Genomic DNA, 26,830 nt, shown 5'->3' with positions numbered 1-26,830 from the left:
CCTGATCGAATTCGGCACAAGTTTTCTGTTTCTGCGCATGCGCGATTGTCTGTGTTCCACTGGCGTCCAGACTAATGATGCTCTCAGTAGGAGGTCTGGAGTATTTCAGATCACTTCTTCTAGAGTCAGTGGTTCTGTAAGCTTCATAATTGTACATATGCTGTAAAGTTCCTGTTCCTCCTACGTCTGCGTAAAGGGGTGGATAATACGGAATCACTGGCAGATTAGCACCGGATTTGTAAAACAGTCTCTCACGTCTCCATCTGTAGCATTTGACTGACAGTATAGCTATGATGGACACGATAAAGAGAAAAGAAACTATAGCTAAGGCCAGGACGAGATAAAATGTCAGGTTGTCGTTGTATTCCTTGTCGTGCGTAAAGTCAGTGAACTCGGAGAGCACTTCAGGGAAAGTGTCCGCCACCGCCACGTTAACATTGACTGTAGCTGAACGAGAGGGCTGTCCGTTGTCCTCCACTACAACAGTGAGCTTCTGTTTCACAGCATCTTTATCAGTGACTTGGCGCACAGTTCTTATTTCTCCATTCTGTAAGCCCACTTCAAACAGCGCCCTGTCTGTCGCTTTGTGCAGTTTATATGAGAGCCAGGCATTCTGGCCAGAGTCCACATCCACAGCCACCACTTTAGTCACAAGATAGCCCACTTCTGCTGAACGAGGCACCATTTCAGCCACCACAGAGCCACCAGTTTGTACTGGATACAGGATCTGAGGCGCGTTGTCATTCTGGTCCTGAATACTGATTTTCACACTCACGTTGCTACTGAGAGGCGGGTTGCCTCCATCCTGCGCTTTTACGCGAATATTGAACTCTTTGCTTTGCTCGAAGTCAAAAGATCGAATAGCAACAATCTCTCCGCTCTCTGCGTTAACTGAAATATAAGACGAAGCAGAAAGTCCGTTCACAGAAAGATCTTCTAAAAAATAAGAAATACGCGCATTATTGCCAGAGTCTCTGTCAGTTGCTGTCACTGCAAATATAGACACTCCAGGTGAATTATTTTCCATCACATAAGCGGTGTATGAGTGACGCTGGAAAACAGGGGCGTTGTCGTTCACATCAGATATTTTAAGCCTCAGGGTTTTATTAGTAGATAAAGATGGAGATCCTTCATCTGTAGCTGTGATCGTTATATTGTATTCAGAAAACTTTTCACGATCTAAATTCCGGTCTGTGATTAAAGTGTAGAAATTATTGGATGTGGCTTTGATGCGAAACGGCAGATCTGAATTCACTGTGCATTTAATCTGACCGTTTTTTCCAGAGTCTATGTCTTTAATATTAAACATCGCTACAGCCGAGTCAGTGGCGGAATCTTCAGGAATCGGGTTAGAAAATGAGATAACACTGATAACAGGAGAATTATCATTAACATCTGTGATTTCAATGAACAATTTACAGGTATCAGTTTGTCCACCTTTATCAACCGCCTCGACATTCAGTTCGTACTGTTTGGATTTTTCAAAATCTAAGAGACCTCTTACTTTTATTTCCCCAGTGTCCGAATCAATATTAAATATCTCCATGGCCTCTTTCCCGGTGCTTTGTGAAAATGAATAGGTGACCTCGCCATTGGAACCTTTGTCCTTGTCAGTAGCACTGACTCTCACTACTAAACTATCCTTCAGAATATTTTCTGACAAAGACGCTCGGTATATTGGCTGACTGAACACAGGAGAATTGTCGTTTACATCAAGTACAGTGACGGTTATCTTAACTGTTCCAGATTTCTGAGGAGTGCCACCATCAAATGCAGTCAAAATTAAATGATGCTCTTCCTGATGCTCTCTGTCTAAAGGTGTTTTTAACACCATCTCAACATATTTGGTTCCGTCGATAAGAGTTAATTCTTTTAAAGTGAAATGATCAGTGGGATTAAGGGTGTATCTCTGCAGTGTATTCAGTCCAACATCAGGATCATGCGCATTTTGTAAAGAAAAGCGCGCGCCTGGGGAAACAGATTCCATTATTTCAATACTCATTTGTTTTTTGTCAAAAGCAGGAGCATGATCATTTATGTCCATTATTTCTACATCAATTCGATGCAGCTCCATTGGATTATCTAGAATAATCTGAAAATGTAAAGAGCATGGAGACACTTGAGCGCACAGCTCCTCTCTATCTATCCTCTCTCTCACTAGCAGAGTGCCTTTATCCACATTCAGACCGATGTACTCACGACTGTCCTCCGTAAAGATCCGCGCTCGACCAGATTTCAGTCTCTTTACATCCAAACCGAGATCCTGAACGATATTCCCCACCACTGATCCCTTGTTCATCTCCTCGGGAATAGAATAACGGACCTGTCCGTGCGCAACGGCCATGACAAAAGCAAATCCAACCAGAAGCATTGTCAGCCATGTCGAAACGCGGACAGCAGAGCCTCTTATCCGGGCATCGAGAGAACAAAGAAAACCCATCTTATAAACACTCCAAACTAGACACTATTAAGACTTTTAAACGCAGGCTAAAATAAACCAAATACAATATTTTCAAAAATGGTGGTACTGCAGTGATGTTTGTTTAATCGAGAGACAGCTCCAAGTGAAGAGAAATCCGGTCTGTATGCAGTCAGAACACAGGGGAGAATCCAAAAATGAGGTTTACAGACTGCACACCCTGACCAACAGCGTCACTCAGAGTACTATAATATTATTGCACCTGATCAGAGCTGAAAATCTCTCAACTTTATTGTATTACTATCATTAAATATCACATTCAGAGGATTTGTCATTGAGTACTACAGAAAATTAATATTTGTAGTCCTTTTAGTTGCATTCCCCAAAAAGGAAAACATAGTGTGAAGTGCGGTATATTGGTACATCAGGTAATTTGAGACAGTTAAACTAAGCAGAATTTTTTTTTTTGCGCTGATAAGTGAAATCATATCTTATGCTCTTAAGCCCTTGCAGTGAAACTTCTTAATATAAATAACATGACGTAATTCTTCTGACGTCATACAAGGGGGTGTGGTCTGCATCACATTGGACCTTGACACCAAAAAGCTTGAGGTAGGAAGTACCTTGGACAGCATCATTCAGGTTAAGTAGCGCAGTCTTAAAATACAGTAAGTGGAGAGTGGAAGAGTGAAGGGATATAATGGATGCATGTATCAAACAAACACGAGCTATGGTTCAGTGATGAACTGATGGATATTATGTGCAGTAAACATTATGTTTTCTAAGTATCTTAATGAACAGGGGAACAAGGCACCCTGGGAAATTTAGAGCTATACCTACTACTAAGTATGCAGAGATTTTTAGTGTGTGTACAGTTTTTATAGCATTATAGAGATTGATATTTTTTAATCCTCTGCAAAGCTGCTACTGCAAGAAATTGAAAAATGTTTCTTATTTTTTAGTCGTATTTTTCTACTGTGATAATTACTTACTTATTTTACTACATTTTTACAAAAGATTGGTTATGAATTTGGAAAATATTCAAGATCAGTGAAACAAAATTTCTTTTGGTAAATGTCATTTATAGAATGTTACTTAGTTCAGCACATTAAACTGAATTAAATGTTAGACTACGTTCTTAATACAATAACAGAATTTGCTGATGCCTCAGGTGAAGAATTTTTCAAGTCTTGTTATTAAATCTTGAATTATTGATAAAGAATAAGTATGATACAAAAATAATGGTTTTTAAAGTGCCACTGATGATGAAATGAAAGGCAAAACCACAATGAAATGGTGTGTTCGACATTTCCAAACCTACTGTGCCAAACGATTAACAATTTCATTAAAAATGGTATTGTGTCAGTCTTGAAAAAAATGTTAACCCATGCTAATATGATCGAAACATTTTTCTTCATATGTATACAGCCAACACTTTAAAGATTTAAGATACATATTACATGGTGGATTTGATAATGACAAAAAGCTAAGGTGGAAATTCAAGCTGTTAAAATATATGTGAATTAACACTTACTTTTCCTGAATTTTTATTCAGACCTTTCAAGTACAGATTTTTCTAACCAGAAGACAAATCAAATTAAATTAAATATTTAAGAATATATAAAACTATTGTTTATATTGATACCAATTTGTGCAGAAAAAAAAAACAAAACAAAAAGAGTTACTCTAGCCATGGACTGGGTATTAGTCAAATCGCCGTACATAAACACAGCATATGGCATGGAATATAATAATTTCTCCTAATAAGTGGAGAATGTTTAGATAATAGTAAAAGTAATGTGATTGTACCACTGGAAGATGAATTTAAAATCAAGTAAACAGTGAGAAAAAGGTCAGGCGTAAAGTTATTTCAGGTGTAGCTCTCACCTGATCAGAGTCGTCACAAGATTTCATCTTCTGCGCATGCGTAAGAGTCTGTGTTCCACTAGCGTCCAGACTAATGATGCTCTCAGTAGGAGGTCTGGCGTATTTCAGATCACTCTTTCTAGAGTCAGTCGTTCTGTAAGCTTCATAATTGTACATATGCTGTAAAGTTCCTGTTCCTCCTACGTCTGCGTAAAGGGGTGGATAATACGGAATCACTGGCAGATTGGCACCGGATTTGTAAAACAGTCTCTCACGTCTCCATCTGTAGCATTTCACTGACAGTATAGCTATGATGGACACGATAAAGAGAAAAGAAACTACAGCCAATGCCAGGACGAGATAAAATGTCAGGTTGTCGTTGTATTCTTTGTCGTGCGTAAAGTCAGTGAACTCGGAGAGCACTTCAGGGAAAGTGTCCGCCACCGCCACGTTAACATTGACTGTAGCTGAACGAGAGGGCTGTCCGTTGTCCTCCACTACAACAGTGAGCTTCTGTTTCACAGCATCTTTATCAGTGACTTGGCGCACAGTTCTTATTTCTCCATTCTGTAAGCCCACTTCAAACAGCGCCCTGTCTGTCGCTTTGTGCAGTTTATATGAGAGCCAGGCATTCTGGCCAGAGTCCACATCCACAGCCACCACTTTAGTCACAAGATAGCCCACTTCTGCTGAACGAGGCACCATTTCAGCCACCACAGAGCCACCAGTTTGTACTGGATACAGGATCTGAGGCGCGTTGTCATTCTGGTCCTGAATACTGATTTTCACACTCACGTTGCTACTGAGAGGCGGGTTGCCTCCATCCTGCGCTTTTACGCGAATATTGAACTCTTTGCTTTGCTCGAAGTCAAAAGATCGAATAGCAACAATCTCTCCGCTCTCTGCGTTAACTGAAATATAAGACGAAGCAGAAAGTCCGTTCACAGAAAGATCTTCTAAAAAATAAGAAATGCGCGCATTATTGCCAGAGTCTCTGTCAGTTGCTGTCACTGCAAATATAGACACTCCAGGTGAATTATTTTCCATCACATAAGCGGTGTATGAGTGACGCTGGAAAACAGGGGCGTTGTCGTTCACATCAGATATTTTAAGCCTCAGGGTTTTATTAGTAGATAAAGACGGAGATCCTTCATCTGTAGCTGTGATCGTTATATTGTATTCAGAAAACTTTTCACGATCTAAAATCCGGTCAGTGACTAAAGTGTAGAAATTATTGGATGTGGCTTTGATGCGAAACGGCAGATCTGAATTCACTGTGCATTTAATCTGACCGTTTTTTCCAGAGTCTATGTCTTTAATATTAAACATCGCTACAACAGAGTCAGTGGCGGAATCTTCGGGAATCAGGTTAGAAAATGAGATAACACTGATTACAGGAGAATTATCATTAATATCAGTAATATCAATCAGCACTTTACTGGTATCAGTTAGTCCACCTTCATCTATTGCTTCCATGTTTAATTCATACTGTTTAGATTTTTCAAAATCTAGGACACCTTTAACCTTTATTTCCCCAGTGTCTGAATCAATATTAAACAATTCTATGGCTTCTTTTCCGGTGCTTTGTGAAAATGAATAGGTAATCTCACTATTAGAACCTTTGTCTTTGTCAGTAGCACTGACTCTCACTACTACAGTATCCTTTGGAGAATTTTCAGACAAAGACACTCGGTATGTTGGCTGACTGAACACAGGAGAATTGTCGTTTACATCAAGTACAGTGACAGTTATCTTAACTGTTCCAGATTTCTGAGGAGTGCCACCATCAAATGCTGTCAAAATTAAATGATGCTCTTCCTGAAGCTCTCTGTCTAAAGCTGTTTTTAACACCATCTCAACATATTTGCTGCCATCATTACGTGATAATTCTTTCAGTGTGAAATGATCAGTGGGATTAAGGGTGTACCTCTGCAGCGTATTCAGTCCAACATCAGGATCATGCGCACTGTCTAAAGAAAATCGTGAACCTGAGGCAACGGATTCCCTTATTTCAATACTGACTTCTTTTCTATCAAAAGCAGGTGCATGATCATTGAAATCTAATATTTCTACATCAATTCGATGCAGCTCCATTGGATTATCTAGAATAATCTGAAAATGTAAAGAGCATGGAGACACTTGAGCGCACAGCTCCTCTCTATCTATCCTCTCTCTCACTAGCAGAGTGCCTTTATCCACATTCAGACCGATGTACTCACGACTGTCCTCCGTAAAGATCCGCGCTCGACCAGATTTCAGTCTCTTTACATCCAAACCGAGATCCTGAACGATATTCCCCACCACTGATCCCTTGTTCATCTCCTCAGGAATAGAATAACGGACCTGTCCGTGCGCAACGGCCATGACAAAAGCAAATCCAACCAGAAGCATTGTCAGCCATGTCGAAACGCGGACAGCAGAGCCTCTTATCCGGGCATCGAGAGAACAAAGAAAACCCATCTTATAAACACTCCAAACTAGACACTATTAAGACTTTTAAACGCAGGCTAAAATAAACCAAATACAATATTTTCAAAAATGGTGGTACTGCAGTGATGTTTGTTTAATCGAGAGACAGCTCCAAGTGAAGAGAAATCCGGTCTGTATGCAGTCAGAACACAGGGGAGGATCCAAAAATGAGGTTTACAGACTGCACACCCTGACCAACAGCGTCACTCAGAGTACTTTATTATTATTGCACCTGATCAGAGCAAAAAACTGTTGGACTGAACGATGTTAATTATTATTCTTCTTCTTCTTCTTCTTCTTATTATTATTATCATTGTTGTTGTTGTTGTTATGGTTATGGTTATAAAATACAATGTTTGCATTGTTTGTAGATTTGCACTGTCACTGACTGAGACTCGAAATGAATATTTCTAGTCTTATGCAGTTATATTCCACCTCACAGACAACATAGTGTGAATTCAGGTATATTGAGACAGCAGGTAAATTCGGACAGTTTACCTTAGTAGCATTTGTTTTCTGGACTGATAAGTGAAAGTCCAAGTTTACTGTATATGCTCAAGCCCATGAAGTAAAGCCGCATGATAGAAGTCACAAGACTTAATTCATGTGACATCATATAAGGGGGTGTGGTCAGCATCAAAAATGAAAGTTAATCTCAAAAAGCTTGAGGTAGGAAAAATGACATATGGTTTGGTTTTTTTCGCTCCCATAAAGTTCTAGTACTGTCATGAATAATATATTGAACATATTTATGGATCATGCTGTACATACAGAAGACATACTACTGTAACCAAATAAGTATCCAGTTAGTTCAAATCATGTACAGAAGTTTCTAGCTTACAAGATGTTTGGTAATGTGGGAAAGCATGGTTGATGTTAACAGGGACAGTCTTAAAATAGAATAAGATGAGGGAGGAAAAGTTAAGGAAAATAGCCTAATGGATGCATGAATTTGTTGCTGATGACTTTGGTGAAGATTTTTTCAAGTCATGTTATTAAAACTTATTTTACTGATACACTATATGCCCAAAAATATGTAGACACCTGACCATCATACCCATATGTGGGCCTTGTCCAATCTGTTGCAAAAAAATTGGAAGAACACCATCGTCTAGAATGGCTTTGTTTGCTGTAGCTTTAAGAATTCCCTTCACTGGAAGTCGAGGGCCCAAAAATGTGATAAAAAAACAACCAACCAAACAAACAAACAAAAACAAAGAAACAGACAAAAACCAGCAGAAAAAAAATCCAGCACCACATCAACATTAATTACAAGAATTATTGTGTTAAACAACATCCCGTTTTTAAAATCCGTTTATTATTAGTCTTAATATTAACCTATCTTTCATCTTACAGGCGGAACTACCTATCCTGACCAATCAGATTCTAGGATTCAACCGAACCGTGGTAGAAAAATAAATAACGTTTTAAATTTGTCATTGCATTAAAAGAAATTGCCTAAACCAATGAAAATATGTTCCACATTTCCAAACAAGCTGTCTGAAATGGTCAAATATGTCATCAAAAATTGCACTCTGTAGGTCTTGAAAAAACGATAACCCATGCTTATGTAAAATATAATATAAATGCCTTTTCTTTACATGAAAATAGTCAACACCTTGAGGATTGCAGAAATGCAATGCGTTAGATATTTTGCTTTTTTAATGGCAAGAAAGCTTATACAAGCTGGAAATTAAAAATCTGTCGAGATGTGAATGTAGCCCTATTTCTGACTTCTTCTTCAGAATTTTCAATTACCTATTGCAAATCTCGAAGATTATGACAAACATATCTTTCTGCTCAACAACCACTCAACCCTCAACTGCGCAGGTGTATAAATGAAAGTCGCTCTGGATAAAGGCGTCTCACAAATGGCGTAAAAGTAAATGCACAAATAAAACTAACAGTCATCGCTGCCCAGGGACTGCGCATTAGGCACATACTCTACTTCCATTACCCCCTCCAACACACACACAAACACACACACACACACACACGCACACACACACACACGCACACACACACACACATACATACATACATACATACATACGGACGGGAATAGGCTCATTAAAAAAAAAAAAATAAAAAATAAAAAAAAAAATTCAGGTCATTTTTTGAATAGTAACATGAATGAGATTGAACTACTGAAAGATGAAACAGGAAAACACGTAAACAGTGAGAAATATGTCACGTGTACATCTGTTTCAGCAGTAGCTCTCACCTGATCATAGTGATCACCAACTTTCTCCCTTTGCGCGTGCGCAAGTGTTTGTGCTCCACTGGTGTCCAGACTAATGATGCTCTCAGTAGGAGGTCTGGCGTATTTCAGATCACTCTTTCTAGAGTCAGTCGTTCTGTAAGCTTCATAATTGTACATATGCTGTAAAGTTCCTGTTCCTCCTACGTCTGCGTAAAGGGGTGGATAATACGGAATCACTGGCAGATTGGCACCGGATTTGTAAAACAGTCTCTCACGTCTCCATCTGTAGCATTTGACTGACAGTATAGCTATGATGGACACGATAAAGAGAAAAGAAACTACAGCCAATGCCAGGACGAGATAAAATGTCAGGTTGTCGTTGTATTCCTTGTCGTGCGTAAAGTCAGTGAACTCGGAGAGCACTTCAGGGAAAGTGTCCGCCACCGCCACGTTAACATTGACTGTAGCTGAACGAGAGGGCTGTCCGTTGTCCTCCACTACAACAGTGAGCTTCTGTTTCACAGCATCTTTATCAGTGACTTGGCGCACAGTTCTTATTTCTCCATTCTGTAAGCCCACTTCAAACAGCGCCCTGTCTGTCGCTTTGTGCAGTTTATATGAGAGCCAGGCATTCTGGCCAGAGTCCACATCCACAGCCACCACTTTAGTCACAAGATAGCCCACTTCTGCTGAACGAGGCACCATTTCAGCCACCACAGAGCCACCAGTTTGTACTGGATACAGGATCTGAGGCGCGTTGTCATTCTGGTCCTGAATACTGATTTTCACACTCACGTTGCTACTGAGAGGCGGGTTGCCTCCATCCTGCGCTTTTACGCGAATATTGAACTCTTTGCTTTGCTCGAAGTCAAAAGATCGAATAGCAACAATCTCTCCGCTCTCTGCGTTAACTGAAATATAAGACGAAGCAGAAAGTCCGTTCACAGAAAGATCTTCTAAAAAATAAGAAATACGGGCATTATTGCCAGAGTCTCTGTCAGTTGCTGTCACTGCAAATATAGACACTCCAGGTGAATTATTTTCCATCACATAAGCGGTGTATGAGTGACGCTGGAAAACAGGGGCGTTGTCGTTCACATCAGATATTTTAAGCCTCAGGGTTTTACTAGCAGATAAAGACGGAGATCCTTCATCTGTAGCTGTGATCGTTATATTGTATTCAGAAAACTTTTCACGATCTAAAATCCGGTCGGTGACTAAAGTGTAGAAATTATTGGATGTGGCTTTGATGCGAAACGGCAGATCTGAATTCACTGTGCATTTAATCTGACCGTTTTTTCCAGAGTCTATGTCTTTAATATTAAACATCGCTACAACAGAGTCAGTGGCGGAATCTTCAGGAATCGGGCTGGAAAATGAGATAACACTGATTACAGGGGAATTATCATTAACATCTGTGATTTCAACAAGCACTTTACCAGTACCTGTTAGCCCGCTCTTGTCCATCGCCTTTATATCCAGTTCATGGTGCTTAGACTTTTCAAAATCTAGGGACGATTTAACCTTTATTTCCCCAGTGCCCGAATTAATGGTAAACAAATCCATGGCATCTTTCCCGGTGCTTTGTGAAAATGAATAGGTGACCTCGCCATTGGAACCTTTGTCCTTGTCAGTAGCACTGACTGTCACTACTAAACTATCCTTCAGAATATTTTCTGACAAAGACACTCGGTATGTTGGCTGACTGAACACAGGAGAATTGTCGTTTACATCAAGTACAGTGACGGTTATCTTAACTGTTCCAGATTTCTGAGGAGTGCCACCATCAAATGCTGTCAAAATTAAATGATGCTCTTCCTGAAGCTCTCTGTCTAAAGCTGTTTTTAACACCATCTCAACATATTTGCTGCCATCGCCACGAGATAATTCTTTTAAAGTGAAATGATCAGTGGGATTAAGGGTGTATCTCTGCAGTGTATTCAGTCCAACATCAGGATCATGCGCACTGTCTAAAGAAAAGAGTGACTCGAGAGAAGCAGATTCCGGGATTTCAATATTTATTTCTTTTCTATCAAAAGCAGGGGCATGATCATTGATATCCGCTATTTCCACATCAATTCGATGCAGCTCCACTGGATTATCTAGAATGATCTGAAAATGTAAAGAGCATGGAGACACTTGAGCGCACAGCTCCTCTCTATCTATCCTCTCTCTCACTAGCAGAGTGCCTTTATCCACATTCAGACCGATGTACTCACGACTGTCCTCCGTAAAGATCCGCGCTCGACCAGATTTCAGTCTCTTTACATCCAAACCGAGATCCTGAACGATATTTCCCACCACTGATCCCTTGTTCATCTCCTCGGGAATAGAATAACGGACCTGTCCGTGCGCAACGGCCATGACAAAAGCAAATCCAACCAGAAGCATTGTCAGCCATGTCGAAACGCGGACAGCAGAGCCTCTTATCCAGGCATCGAGGGAACAAAGAAAACCCATCTTATAAACACTGTAAGCTACACACGAGGCACAAAAATTAAATGCGTCTTAAAGACCCAGTATTACTGAAAGGCAATACTTCATTAATCGTTGTTGTGTCGAAAGACAGAACCAACTGAAGAGCATTTCCCCTCTGCACGAAATCAGAATACAGGGGAGGATCTAAATGCAAGCATTTAAAAACTGCACATCCTAACCAACAGCGTCACTCAGGGTACGAAAGAAATATTACACTTGATAATAAAAGCCAGATATCCATAGATAGATAGATAGATAGATAGGTAGATAGATAATTAAAATTGTGAATTCATGACAATTATGTCATTGGCTGGTAGTGTTTGTGAAAAAAGAGAAAAATGTATTTCCAAACAAAATACCCCAGATATAAAGGTATAATAAAAGCACCAGAAAATCCTTCTGAACAATGTATAAAAATGTATCCAAACAAAAACAGTATTTTCCATTTTGAAAATGCTTAAACACATTATGCATAGAGGTTTCTAAACACCATTAAGCTGCCTACATGTTTAGGAAAGTTCAAATTAGTAATATTCTTTGGTTTGTTCCTCTGCCAAAACCCATAAATGTGCTATGGCAAACAACCCATTGTTACCCTGATAGAAAGGTTTCCAAGTAAAATCTCTTTAAGAACATAAAAAACTTTTACTATGTTGAGCTGGTTGACACCTACAAGTACCTTGGTCTTCACCGTGACAACAGGCTGGACTGAAAGGGTAACACTGATGATGTGTACAGTAAGGGGATTAGTATACTGTTTTTTATAAAGAAGCTCCGGTCCTTTAATACTTGCAGCAAGATGTTGGAGATCTTTTACCAGTCTGTTGTTGCATGTGCTTTTTTCTTTGAGGCAATATGCTGGGCGTCTGCATTAGAGCCAGGGAAGCAAGGAAGCTCAGTATACTGAAGGCTGGCTCTGTCCAGTGATGCTCCCTGGACAATTTTGAGGTGGTTGTGGAAAGGAGGACACTAACCAAACTATTACCTATCCTGGACAATGTATCACATCCTCGCCACGCCCTATTGGTCAAACAGCAGGGCACCTTCAGTAAAAGATTCATTTAGCTTCACTATAGCAAGTAATAGTACAAAAGTTTGTTTTTACCATCAGCAATCACCCTGGACAACAATTCTTCACTGGACATTACAATGTGTTAGAGCCCATTCCTAGAATAAGGTCATTGTTCATATGCTACATTTTGCACTGAAGTGCATTCTGCTACTTCACTGAGGTTACTGATAATATTACTGCACTGTACAGCTGTGGATGCTTGGTTGATCACAGATATTTTGCTATTCCATACGTCCTGTTTTGCATTGTAACACACAATACTTTACAGTAATCCTTCATCTTCCCTGGGGTTAATATTTCAGTATTGCACTGCCATTTTCACATTCGCTCAGAGAACTTGTGCATATACTGTAAGCCTATATTCACTTTATATATGATACTATATTTTACAATTTATAATAAATATGTTTACTATTTTGAATATTCTTGCTTGCACAGTCTACTTTTTGGATTTCTGCTGTAATCTGCAAATTTCTCTCTGTGATTAATAAAATGATCTATCTATCCATCTATCTATCTGTCTGTCTATCTGTCTATCTATCTATCTATCTATATATTATAGATAGATAGATAGATAGATAAACCCTGGAAGAGCAAGTGGTTCTAACAGTTATAATTCAAAGTATGATGAATATTAAGAGACAAAATCGGACACGTCAAACAGCGGCACTATGAGTCCAGTATACCGAACTACACAAGCATGTAAAGTTTTAACAATACGCAGATCACTTGCAATGACATTTCTTAAAACAAAAAAAAGACAGATTAAACGGTAAAAAACAAAGTGGTGTAGAGCCGGGGGAAGAAAGGAAGCTCAGTATACTGAAGGCTGGCTCTGTCCAGTGATGCTCCCTGGACAATTTTGAGGTGGTTGTGGAAAGAGGACACTAACCAAACTATTACCTATCCTGGACAATGTATCACATCCTCGCCACGCCCTATTGGTCAAACAGCAGGGCACCTTCAGTAAAAGATTCATTTAGCTTCACTATAGCAAGTAATAGTACAAAAGGTCGTTTTTACCATCAGCAATCACCCTGGACAACAATTCTTCACTGGACATTATGGTGTATTAGAGCCCATTCCCAGAATATGGTCATTGTACATATGCTACATTTTGCACTGAAGTGCATTCTGCTACTTCATTGAGACTACTGATAATATTACTGCACTGTACAGCTGTGGATGCTTGGTTGATCACAGATATTTTGCTATTCCATACGTCCTGTTTTGCATTGTAACACACAATACTTTACAGTAATCCTTCATCTTCCCTGGGGTTAATATTTCAGTATTGCACTGCCATTTTCACGTTCACTCAGAGAACTTGCATATACTGCAAGGCTATATTCACTGTATATATGATACTATATTTTACAATTTATACTAAATATGTTTATTATTTTGAATACTCTTGCTTGCACAGTCTACTTTTTGGATTTCTGCTGTAATCTGCAAATTTCTCTCTGTGATTAATAAATTGATCCATCCATCCATCCATCTATCCATAAACCCTGGAAGAGCAAGTGGTTCTAACAGTTATAATTGAAAGTATGATGAATAATAAGAGACAAAATCGGACATATGAAACGTTTTAAACCTTATTATACATCCTTTAAACAGTTAGGGTTTTAGAGACGACAAACTTGGCTTTCACCCTGACAAATTCAGGTATATGGTAGCACTGCTGCATTGGTAATGAACTGTTTACAAACATAAATATTTCGTTTGATAATTATTTGCTGTTGCTTCATAGAGCAGATCTCGCACTCTCGAATCACATGAAGGTAGTTTACATGATGTCACCACTAAAAACAATGAGTAAATTTTGACAATACTAAAACGCAACACAAAATTGTCTTTATCGAAATTAAGTACAAACAAAGACGTATCCTAGTACAAATTATATGCAGCCTTCTTATAAGACAGTAATATGAGATAGCAAAATTGTATTTTGTACATGAAAAAAGCATGTAAATTTGAGATATCAGAAAGCTGCCCGTATCTCTGCGTGTAGACATGTTTTTATTGTAGCCCTCACCTGATCAGAGTCTTCACAAGATTTCATCTTCTGCGCATGCGTAAGAGTCTGTGTTCCTCTGGCGTCCAGACTAATGATGCTCTCAGTAGGAGGTCTGGCGTATTTCAGATCACTCTTTCTAGAGTCAGTGGTTCTGTAAGCTTCATAATTGTACATATGCTGTAAAGTTCCTGTTCCTCCTACGTCTGCGTAAAGGGGTGGATAATACGGAATAACTGGAAGATTGGCACCGGATTTGTAAAATATCCGCTCACGTCTCCATCTGTAGCATTTGACTGACAGTATAGCTATGATGGACACGATAAAGAGAAAAGAAACTACAGCCAAGGCCAGGACGAGATAAAATGTCAGGTTGTCGTTGTATTCCTTGTCGTGCGTAAAGTCAGTGAACTCGGAGAGCACTTCAGGGAAAGTGTCCGCCACCGCCACGTTAACATTGACTGTAGCTGAACGAGAGGGCTGTCCGTTGTCCTCCACTACAACAGTGAGCTTCTGTTTCACAGCATCTTTATCAGTGACTTGGCGCACAGTTCTTATTTCTCCATTCTGTAAGCCCACTTCAAACAGCGCCCTGTCTGTCGCTTTGTGCAGTTTATATGAGAGCCAGGCATTCTGGCCAGAGTCCACATCCACAGCCACCACTTTAGTCACAAGATAGCCCACTTCTGCTGAACGAGGCACCATTTCAGCCACCACAGAGCCACCAGTTTGTACTGGATACAGGATCTGAGGCGCGTTGTCATTCTGGTCCTGAATACTGATTTTCACACTCACGTTGCTACTGAGAGGCGGGTTGCCTCCATCCTGCGCTTTTACGCGAATATTGAACTCTTTGCTTTGCTCGAAGTCAAAAGATCGAATAGCAACAATCTCTCCGCTCTCTGCGTTAACTGAAATATAAGACGAAGCAGAAAGTCCGTTCACAGAAAGATCTTCTAAAACATAAGAAATTCGCGCATTATTGCCAGAGTCTCTGTCAGTTGCTGTCACTGCAAATATAGACACTCCAGGTGAATTATTTTCCATCACATAAGCGGTGTATGAGTGACGCTGGAAAACAGGGGCGTTGTCGTTCACATCAGATATTTTAAGCCTCAGGGTTTTATTAGTAGATAAAGATGGAGATCCTTCATCTGTAGCTGTGATCGTTATATTGTATTCAGAAAACTTTTCACGATCTAAAATCCGGTCGGTGACTAAAGTGTAGAAATTATTGGATGTGGCTTTGATGCGAAACGGCAGATCTGAATTCACTGTGCATTTAATCTGACCGTTTTTTCCAGAGTCTATGTCTTTAATATTAAACATCGCTACAACAGAGTCAGTGGCGGAATCTTCAGGAATCGGGTTAGAAAATGAAATAACACTGATAACAGGAGAATTATCATTAATATCAATAATATCAATCAGCACTTTACTGGTATCAGTTTGACCGCCGTTATCCATCGCCTTGACATTCAGTTCGTATTGTTTCGATTTTTCAAAGTCCAAGGAACTGTTTACTTTTATTTCTCCACTGTCGGAATTAATAATAAAAAGACCCATGGCCTCTTTTCCGGTGCTTTGTGAAAATGAATAGGTAATCTCTCCATTAGATCCTTCGTCCTTGTCAGTAGCACTGACTGTCACTACTACAGTATCCTTTGGAGAATTTTCTGACAAAGACACTCGGTATGTTGGCTGACTGAACACAGGAGAATTGTCGTTTACATCAAGTACAGTGACGGTTATCTTAACTGTTCCAGATTTCTGAGGAGTGCCACCATCAAATGCTGTCAAAATTAAATGATGCTCTTCCTGAAGCTCTCTGTCTAAAGGTGTTTTTAACACCATCTCAACATATTTCACACCATCACTCCAAGATATTTCTTTCAAAGTAAAACATTCCGTGGGATTAAGGGTGTATCTCTGCAGTGTATTCAGTCCAACATCAGGATCATGCGCACTGTCTAAAGAAAACACCGAACCAGGGGCTGCAGATTCTATTATTTCAATACTAAATTCTTTTCTATCAAAAGCAGGGGCATGGTCATTGATATCCAATATTTCCACATCAATTGCATGTAATTCCATTGGATTATCTAGAATGATCTGAAAATGTAAAGAGCATGGAGACACTTGAGCGCACAGCTCCTCTCTATCTATCCTCTCTCTCACTAGCAGAGTGCCTTTATCCACATTCAGACCGATGTACTCACGACTGTCCTCCGTAAAGATCCGCGCTCGACCAGATTTCAGTCTCTTTACATCCAAACCGAGATCCTGAACGATATTCCCCACCACTGATCCCTTGTTCATCTCCTCGGGAATAGAATAACGGACCTGTCCGTGCGCAACGGCCATGACAAAAGCAAATCCAACCAGAAGCATTGTCAGCCATGTCGAAACGCGGACAGCAGAGCCTCTTATCCAGGCATCGAGGGAACAAAGAAAACCCATCTTATAAACACTCCAAACTAGACACTATTAAGACTTTTAAACGCAGGCTAAAATAAACCAAATACAATATTTTCAAAAATGCTCAACTGTGGTACTGCAGTGATGTTTGTTTAATCGAGAGACAGCTCCAAGTGAAGAGAAATCCGGTCTGTATGCAGTCAGAACACAGGGGAGGATCCAAAAATGAGGTTTACAGACTGCACACCCTGACCAACAGCGTCACTCAGAGTACTATAATATTATTGCACCTGATCAGAGCTGAAAATCTCTCAACTTTACTGTATTACTATCATAAAATATCACATTCAGAGGATTTGTCATTGAGTACTACAGAAAATTAATATTTGTAGTCCTTTTAGTTGCATTCCCCAAAAAGGTAAACATAGTGTGAAGTTGGGTATATTGGTACATCAGGTAATTTGAGACAGTTAAACTAAGCAGAATTTTTTTTTTTGCGCTGATAAGTGAAATCATATCTTATGCTCTTAAGCCCTTGCAGTGAAACTTCTTAATATAAATAACATGACGTAATTCTTCTGACGTCATACAAGGGGGTGTGGTCTGCATCACATTGGACCTTGACACCAAAAAGCTTGAGGTAGGAAGTATTTTTTTATAAGATTATAAAATTGTCAAGACTGATATATTCAAAATGTTTATGATGCATATATACAGGAAATGTACTATGGTAAGAAAATAAGCACAAATTGAGTTCAAATCATGTACAGATTTTCATAACTTAATAATTTTCAAGAATTCGCAAATATGGGTTAGTAACCTTGGACAGCATCATTCAGGTTAAGTAGCGCAGTCTTAAAATACAGTAAGTGGAGAGTGGAAGAGTGAAGGGATATAATGGATGCATGTATCAAACAAACACCAGCTATGGTTCAGTGATGAACTGATGGATATTATGTGCAGTAAACATTGTGTTTTTTAAGTATCTTAAGGAACAGACACACCGGGAAATTTAGAGCTATACTTTGCCTACTAGGAAGTATGCAGAGATTTTTAGTGTGTGTACAGTTTTTATACCATTTTAGAGATTGATATTTTTTAATCCTGTGCAAAGCTGCTATTGCAAGAAATTAAAAAATGTTTCTTACTTTTTAGCTGTGTTTTTCTACTGTGATAATTACTTACTTATTTTACTACATTTTTACAAAAGATTGGTTATGAATTTGGAAAATATTCAAGATCAGTGAAACAAAAATTCTTTTGGTAAATGTCATTCATAGAATGTTATTTAAAAAGTCTTGTTGTTAAATCTTGAATTATTGATAAAGAATAAGTATGATACAAAAATAATGGTTTTTAAAGTGCCACTGATGATGAAATGAACAGCAAAAACACAATGAAATTGTGTGTTCCACATTTCCAAACCTGCTGTGCCAAACGGTTAACAATGTCATTAAAAATGATAGACTTTCAGTACTGTAAAAAATGTTAACCCATGCTACTACGATCTAAACCTTTTTTTTTCTTCATCCGTATACAGCCAACACTTGAAAAATTTAACAAATATATCACGTGTTGGATTTGATAATGACAAAAATCTAAGGTGGAAATTCAAGCTGTTAAAATATATCTGAATTAACACTTACTTTTCCTGATTTTTTATTCATATCTTTCAAGTACAGATCTTTCTAACCAGCAGACGAATCAAATTAAATTAAATATTTACGAATATATAAAACTATTGTTTATATTGATACCAATAAAAACAATAGTTTTATATATTCGTAAATCTTGTTTATATTGATACCAATTTGTGTAGAAAAAAAAAAAAAAGTCACTCTCGCCCTGGAATGGGTATTAGTTAAATCGCCGTACATAAAGACAGCACATGGCCTGGAATATAATAATTTCTCGTAATAAGTGGAGAATGTTTAGACAACAGTAAAAGTAATGTGATTGTACCACTGGAGTATAAAATGTTAAACCAAGTAAACAGTGAGAAAAAGGTCAGGCGTAAAGTTATTTCAGGAGTAGCTCTCACCTGATCAGAGTCTTCACAAGATTTCATCTTCTGCGCATGCGTAAGAGTCTGTGTTCCACTAGCGTCCAGACTAATGATGCTCTCAGTAGGAGGTCTGGCGTATTTCAGATCACTCTTTCTAGAGTCAGTCGTTCTGTAAGCTTCATAATTGTACATATGCTGTAAAGTTCCTGTTCCTCCTACGTCTGCGTAAAGGGGTGGATAATACGGAATCACTGGAAGATTGGCACCGGATTTGTAAAATATCCGCTCACGTCTCCATCTGTAGCATTTGACTGACAGTATAGCTATGATGGACACGATGAAGAGAAAAGAAACTACAGCTAAGGCCAGGACGAGATAAAATGTCAGGTTGTCGTTGTATTCCTTGTCGTGCGTAAAGTCAGTGAACTCGGAGAGCACTTCAGGGAAAGTGTCCGCCACCGCCACGTTAACATTGACTGTAGCTGAACGAGAGGGCTGTCCGTTGTCCTCCACTACAACAGTGAGCTTCTGTTTCACAGCATCTTTATCAGTGACTTGGCGCACAGTTCTTATTTCTCCATTCTGTAAGCCCACTTCAAACAGCGCCCTGTCTGTCGCTTTGTGCAGTTTATATGAGAGCCAGGCATTCTGGCCAGAGTCCACATCCACAGCCACCACTTTAGTCACAAGATAGCCCACTTCTGCTGAACGAGGCACCATTTCAGCCACCACAGAGCCACCAGTTTGTACTGGATACAGGATCTGAGGCGCGTTGTCATTCTGGTCCTGAATACTGATTTTCACACTCACGTTGCTACTGAGAGGCGGGTTGCCTCCATCCTGCGCTTTTACGCGAATATTGAACTCTTTGCTTTGCTCGAAGTCAAAAGATCGAATAGCAACAATCTCTCCGCTCTCTGCGTTAACTGAAATATAAGACGAAGCAGAAAGTCCGTTCACAGAAAGATCTTCTAAAAAATAAGAAACGCGCGCATTATTGCCAGAGTCTCTGTCAGTTGCTGTCACTGCAAATATAGACACTCCAGGTGAATTATTTTCCATCACATAAGCGGTGTATGAGTGACGCTGGAAAACAGGGGCGTTGTCGTTCACATCAGATATTTTAAGCCTCAGGGTTTTACTAGCAGATAAAGATGGAGATCCTTCATCTGTAGCTGTGATCGTTATATTATATGCATGTGTCGTTTCTCTATCTAAAACCTGTTCCGTTACTAAACTGTAAAAATTTAAGGTCGATGGTTTAATTTTAAAAGGCATATGTCCAGTAACTGAACATTTCACTTGTCCGTTTTTGCCCGAATCTGCGTCTTTCACGTTCAGCATTGCTATCACTGTCTCCGGAGGGGAGTCTTCCGCGACTGGATTAGAGAAAGAAATTACGCTGATAACAGGAACATTGTCATTAACATCGATCAATTCAATAGCCACTTTGCATGAGTCCTTTAAGCCACCTTTATCTGTTGCTTCTACAGTTAATTGAAATTGTTTTGTCTTCTCGTAATCTAGGTCATCGTTGACAGTGATATCACCCGTGTTAGCATCAATACTGAATAAGTCTAGTGCTTTTCCAGTACTAGAGGAAAACGAATAGACCACATCACCATTTGTTCCTTTGTCTCTATCGGACGCATGCACCCTTGCAACAAACGTGCCCTTCGGTGAATTTTCTGACAAAGATGCTCTGTACAAAGGCTGATTGAATACTGGAGCATTGTCGTTTACATCCATAACAGATACAGTGATTTGGACCGTCCCAGACTTCGGAGGGCTGCCTCCATCGAACGCTGTTAAAATTAAACGATGTATCTCTTGTTGTTCTCTGTCAAGAGGTGCTTTTAAAATCATCTCGACATATTTTATCCCATCATTTCCAATCACTTCCTTTAATGCAAAATGATCAGTTGGACTAAGTGTGTATGTCTGTAGTGCATTTAAATCTACATCGGGGTCATGGGCATTGTCTAAAGAAAATCGAGCACCAGGCATTGCTAGCTCTCCTATATCGATATTGATTTCCTTTTTTGCAAAAACCGGAGCGTGATCATTGATGTCTAATATTTCCACATCAATTCTATGTAACTCCATTGGATTATCTAGAATGATCTGAAAATGTAAAGAGCATGGAGACACTTGAGCGCACAGCTCCTCTCTATCTATCCTCTCTCTCACTAGCAGAGTGCCTTTATCCACATTCAGACCGATGTACTCACGACTGTCCTCCGTAAAGATCCGCGCTCGACCAGATTTCAGTCTCTTTACATCCAAACCGAGATCCTGAACGATATTTCCCACCACTGATCCCTTGTTCATCTCCTCGGGAATAGAATAACGGACCTGCCCGTGTGCAAAGGCCACAGAAAAGCAAAAGAGCACGATAAGATCCAGTCGACGACACGAAACCCAGAAGCTTTTCCCGGCATCGAAAGAAGAAGGAATGCCCATATTTTAAACGTTATTATCTACTCAGGACGATGCAAAAAAAATACGGTGTTTAAATATTCGTTAAATGGAATGTAGTATCTGAAAATACTGGTAGATAACACTACCTGATTTTTTCTACACGGTGCAGATCTGTTCTAAAATGATGAGAAATTCTGCAGTCTGCGTGATGTCAGAACCGTGGGGAGGATCTACTAATGCCCATTTAAACCCTTCACATCCTGACCAAGAGCGGCACTTAGAGTCCTGAAGAAATATTGCACCGAAAATGCAACCGTGGTTATTATGCCTTAAACATTAATATAATATTTGTTTAAATCAAAGCGGAACAGAAGCTCAGGAAACTGAAAAGGGTGAAAATCTCATTTAGCGCTTACAATATATGCTAAACTAAAAGAGTTGAATTCAGCTGATCACTATTATCAGTGGCACTATTTTCCCTATGCGCATGTTTGGTTGTCTGTGCTCCATTGCTGTCCAACGTAATGATTCTCTCTGTGTGTTGGATGCTCTGAGCTTTTAATGCTCCCAGTCTGGCCTATTCTAGATAACTATTTTCTAGAGTCACTACTTAGATGTGCAAATCAGCCACTCATATCTCCATTTGTAGCATTGTATACAGCAATAATTCTCTTCGTAATGTTTCTCCGGTTCTCCACAGGAAAAGCTGATTCGCCTACATGACTTCTCAGCTTTTACAATTTTAAGGCATTATGAATTATGTATAGTATCTCAACACTAATTTGGTACAGCTCAGTAGAATTCACTAGAATTTGAAGATGCAAAGAGCAGTGCACTTCCTGTTGTCATTCTCTTGGATCAGCCTACTCTCTCTTTGACAAACATACTTCACCTGGAGTTGTTCAACACGATCAAAACTAAATCCATAAGCTTTGTCCAATTTCAGTGTCTTTACATCGAACAACGAGGCATGGCCATTTAGGAGCCAAGATCAGGCTGCATTTAAGCACCACGGACAGCAGTACATAGCGGCATGAGTGAACCTTTCACTAACTCAACACAACTAAACTGTGCAGAAAAAAAGGATTTTTGTTAACTGACTTTAAACATCATTCACAGAGATGGTATAGGGAATGCCAGAGACCATGCTGCAGTACTTCTTTACAATAAAATAAGTTGCTTTTCTAAGTATTTTTCCCATATGTTGCCCATGTGGAGTAGTAGGCATATTACATCAAATTGACTGGACTTGTACTGTAATCTAAAGACATATAAACACTGAGGTCATGAGTCCCAGCGCCCCTATAGGCATTGGGGGATATGCTCCCCTGAGATATTTTTTAATTTTGATTTTTGACTATAGTTTAAATTATTCCTTTAAGTTCATTTCGAGAGCGCCGATGATGAATTAATAATTTTAGTGATAATATATGGATGAAAATTGCACTAGAAATGAGGCTAGAATCCAGCATTGGCATTAGTGGGCTAAAACTGATCAAACTTAAGCTGTCAAATAGACACGATGTCTGCACTGAAATAAGCCTGGAAATATGTACTGTTGGGGATTTGATTAGCATCTACACATACTGGAACAACTTTTAAGATAATTTGATACAGATATCCAACCACAACATAAACACACACACACACACACACACACACACACACACAAATATTGCAAAACACTTTGGATTTTTATGTATAAATAAACTTGCCTCTCAGCAGATGATTTTAACACACTTTGCATTTGTTGGCATTTGTCTGGGCAGTGTGTTAGCTGTAATAACTTTACACAGCCTACAACTTCGACAAAAATTAGAGGGCAATCTATCGATTAAAAACTGTACGTTTGATGGGGTTATTGTTGCACAGGTTCATGTTTACTTGTAAACGCTTTTCTTCTGGGACAGTCGCACAGTAGCTTTCCTTCTAAATTCAATTCCAGCATTGTCTCTCTCTCCATTAGAAACCACCACGTGTCACTCAGTTGTTTCTGTAAGTCGTAACTTTTTGCGGTGTTTCTCAAACATTACGTGAGGAACATTGGATTGTGATCATTGGAGTTCACGTGAGCTGTGAGAAAACTACTGAGTAGGTTGAGCACGTATCGAAAGTACCGTTTACGCACAGAATTAATTAGGCTAATACTACCCGAATTCTGACCGCTTAGTACTATTTATAATACTATTAACTAGAAATTTATCTCCATGAAAAAAAAAAAAAAAAACACCAGAAAATATACATAGGACATGACTTTGGTCTCCTCAACAGCAGCTACGGGCATGCATTTTGTCACTCATATCGAAACACCAACAACTCTATAACGTATTTGGTTGCTTTAAGTTAATACTACAAGACAACTTTTATTAGACAACTTGGATACCTTTACTGACATTATGATTATGCCTAAAACATTATGATTATTTTATAATAGCTGACTCCAAAACACTTTAGAAATCTCACCTGATCACCGAATTTGGTTAGTTTCTCCATCTGAGCATGAGTCAGTGTTTGTGTTCCGCTGTTGTCCAGACTAATGATATCCTGTTCAGCCGTCCCGGTGTGTTTCAGATCACTTCTTCTAGAGTCAGTGGTTCTGTAAGCTTCATAATTGTACATATGCTGTAAAGTTCCTGTTCCTCCTACGTCTGCGTAAAGGGGTGGATAATACGGAATCACTGGTAGATTGGCACCGGATTTGTAAAACAGTCTCTCACGTCTCCATCTGTAGCATTTCACTGACAGTATAGCTATGATGGACACGATAAAGAGAAAAGAAACTACAGCCAAGGCCAGGACGAGATAAAATGTCAGGTTGTCGTTGTATTCCTTGTCGTGCGTAAAGTCAGTGAACTCGGAGAGCACTTCAGGGAAAGTGTCCGCCACCGCCACGTTAACATTGACTGTAGCTGAACGAGAGGGCTGTCCGTTGTCCTCCACTACAACAGTGAGCTTCTGTTTCACAGCATCTTTATCAGTGACTTGGCGCACAGTTCTTATTTCTCCATTCTGTAAGCCCACTTCAAACAGCGCCCTGTCTGTCGCTTTGTGCAGTTTATATGAGAGCCAGGCATTCTGGCCAGAGTCCACATCCACAGCCACCACTTTAGTCACAAGATAGCCCACTTCTGCTGAACGAGGCACCATTTCAGCCACCACAGAGCCACCAGTTTGTACTGGATACAGGATCTGAGGCGCGTTGTCATTCTGGTCCTGAATACTGATTTTCACACTCACGTTGCTACTGAGAGGCGGGTTGCCTCCATCCTGCGCTTTTACACGGAAATTAAAATGTTTAATTTGCTCGTAATCAAAAGAGCGCACTGCATGGATAACGCCACTATCAGCACTGATGGACACGTAAGAGGAAACAGGCACTCCGTTAACCGAAGACTCCTCCAGTATGTAAGAAACACGGGCATTCTGTTTTGAGTCTGCGTCTATGGCTTTGACTGTGAATATGGACAGACTTGGTGAGTTATTTTCTGTAATAGAAGCCTCATATGAGCTCTTCTCAAAGACAGGTGCGTTATCATTCACATCTGATATCTGTAAAGAGAGAGTGACGCTACTGGAGAGCGAAGGAGATCCTTCATCAGCGCACATTACAGTGATATTATACTCAGACTCTCTCTCCCGGTCTAAATCACTATCGGTCACCAAAGTGAAGAAATTGCTTGCTGTTAATTTTAGGGTAAATGGTATATTTGGACTCAGGAAACAGTGAACCTCTCCATTTTCACCAAAGTCTGGGTCTTGGACGTTTATCATTGTCACAACAGTGTCCGCTTTTGAGTCTTCAGATATGGTATTGAGTTTAGACATTATATTAATAACTGGAGTATTATCATTTATATCTGTAACATCTACATTAACTTTACACGAATCAGTTAAACCACCATCATCAGTTGCTTGCACGTGAATTTGATAGTGACGAGACTTTTCATAATCTAGATTTCCAGACACTTTGACTTCACCATTTGTCTCATTAATTTCAAACAATACGGGGAAAATTTCGAGTGTATTTGTTATTGAATATCTTATTTTACCATTAGATCCTTTGTCGGCGTCTGAGGCGCTCACTCGCGTAACCACGGTGCCTTTTGGGGAATTCTCTTTAATGGTTGCCTTATACACTTCTTGTGTAAAAACAGGCGCATTGTCATTAGCATCTAACACTGTGATGTGTATCTGTGAAGTGCCAGATAACGGGGGATCGCCGCCATCTACAGCAATTAGGACTAAAGAGAACTGCTCTTGCTTTTCGCGATCAAGAGGTTTGTGAAGGATCATTTCGACAATCTTACTTCCATCTAGCTGATTTTGAAGTTTCAAAGAAAAATTGTCTGTGGGATTCAAGGAATAACTTTGAAGACTATTTAATCCAACATCAGGGTCCATCGCTCTTTCTAAAACAAATTTCGCCCCAGATACAGCTGACTCACTAATTCTGAAATTCATTTCCGTCCTTTTGAATAAAGGAGAGTTGTCGTTGACATCCTGAACCTCGACGGTAACGCTGTAAAATTCCATTGGATTTTCAAGAATAATCTGAAAATGCAGTGCACAAGGCGTTGTCTGCCCACACAGAGTCTCTCGGTCTATTCTCTCTTTGATAAGCAACATTCCCTTTTCTATATTCAGCTCGATGTATTCAGTGTTGTCCCCAGTAAAAATCCGAGCTTTACCTGATTTCAGTCTTTTTACATCTAAACCCAAATCCTGCGCAATGTTACCGACTGAAGAACCTTTCGACATTTCCTCAGGAATGGAGTAACTGACCTGTGCGTGCACTGAAGAGAGGAGGAGAAGACAAACAACCAGTAGTACTTGCAGCGCCATTGTTCTGTCCAATATTTTCTTCTGCACCGAAATGAAAAATAATACAATATAATCCAACCAGGTATGATTAAGGTAGTAATTTTAGCGGTTCAGCTTTGCTTTTACCTCGATGTGCTCTCTTCATCTCTCTTTCTCTGTGTACGCGTCTGAATAAAGGGGGTGGTTCTGTACTTAAAAAAAAAAAAAAAAATCCGCAGTCTGCAACTCTTTGACCTACAGCGGCACTATGAGTCCAGTATATCGAACTACACAAGCATGTGAAGTTTTAACAATACGCAGATCACTTGCAATGACATTTCTTAAAACAAAAACAGACAGATTAAACGGTAAAAAACAAAGTGGTGTAAAAAGTTCCTCAGATAAAACAAGCACAAAAATAAACTGATATCCCAACTGTAAGTAGGACTATAAACAAGGCAGAAATAATATTACCGTAATTATGAAATAGGAACAGTTTAAAAAAAAAAAAAAAACGGGGTGGGGGGGCGTTTACTTAATGTCTGCCAAAATCTTAACAGAAAAAAGGGGGAAAAGAAAGAATGGTGATAGGAAATATAACATTACCAGAGTAAGGAAGACCTTAAATTTAATGAAAAAAAACCTCTTAAAGCTGAAAC

At 39.5% G+C, this 26,830-nt stretch overlaps 4 protein-coding genes across 14 annotated transcripts in view; all 4 read right to left on the bottom strand.

Annotated features, from left to right (window-relative positions):
* Window positions 1–26,830, bottom strand: part of LOC113529575 (protocadherin gamma-A11) — a 101,792-nt gene that overhangs the window by 49,504 nt on the left and 25,458 nt on the right. Inside the window, exon 1 of one of the 11 annotated variants that reach the window (XM_053236860.1) lies at window positions 23,835–26,627. The exons of 8 other annotated variants lie outside the window; for them this stretch is intronic. In XM_053236860.1, the coding sequence (XP_053092835.1) occupies window positions 23,835–26,213 (2,379 nt within the window). In that variant the 5' untranslated portion in view covers window positions 26,214–26,627. Of the gene's footprint in view, window position 1; window positions 3,007–4,306; window positions 8,713–23,834; window positions 26,628–26,830 lie in introns of those variants that run through there. 2 more of the 11 variants (XM_053236851.1, XM_053236848.1) reach the window with 2 other exon arrangements.
* On the bottom strand, window positions 8,827–12,876 carry LOC117597913 (putative protocadherin beta-18). The gene has a single exon (XM_053236862.1). It carries the CDS (start codon window positions 11,415–11,417, stop codon window positions 8,865–8,867), a length of 2,553 nt encoding a protein of 850 aa, XP_053092837.1. The 5' UTR covers window positions 11,418–12,876; the 3' UTR covers window positions 8,827–8,864.
* Window positions 14,032–17,331, bottom strand: LOC128318835 (putative protocadherin beta-18). Its single transcript, XM_053236863.1, has one exon. The coding sequence runs from the start codon at window positions 16,985–16,987 to the stop codon at window positions 14,495–14,497; it is 2,493 nt and encodes an 830-aa protein (XP_053092838.1). The 5' UTR covers window positions 16,988–17,331; the 3' UTR covers window positions 14,032–14,494.
* Window positions 18,792–21,565, bottom strand: LOC128318834 (protocadherin beta-15-like). Its single transcript, XM_053236861.1, has one exon. It carries the CDS (start codon window positions 21,411–21,413, stop codon window positions 18,807–18,809), a length of 2,607 nt encoding a protein of 868 aa, XP_053092836.1. The 5' UTR covers window positions 21,414–21,565; the 3' UTR covers window positions 18,792–18,806.

This window comes from Pangasianodon hypophthalmus, chromosome 9, assembly GCF_027358585.1.
Source record: "Pangasianodon hypophthalmus isolate fPanHyp1 chromosome 9, fPanHyp1.pri, whole genome shotgun sequence".
NCBI lineage: Eukaryota > Metazoa > Chordata > Actinopteri > Siluriformes > Pangasiidae > Pangasianodon > Pangasianodon hypophthalmus.
This window is presented reverse-complemented; position numbering and strand designations above follow the sequence as displayed.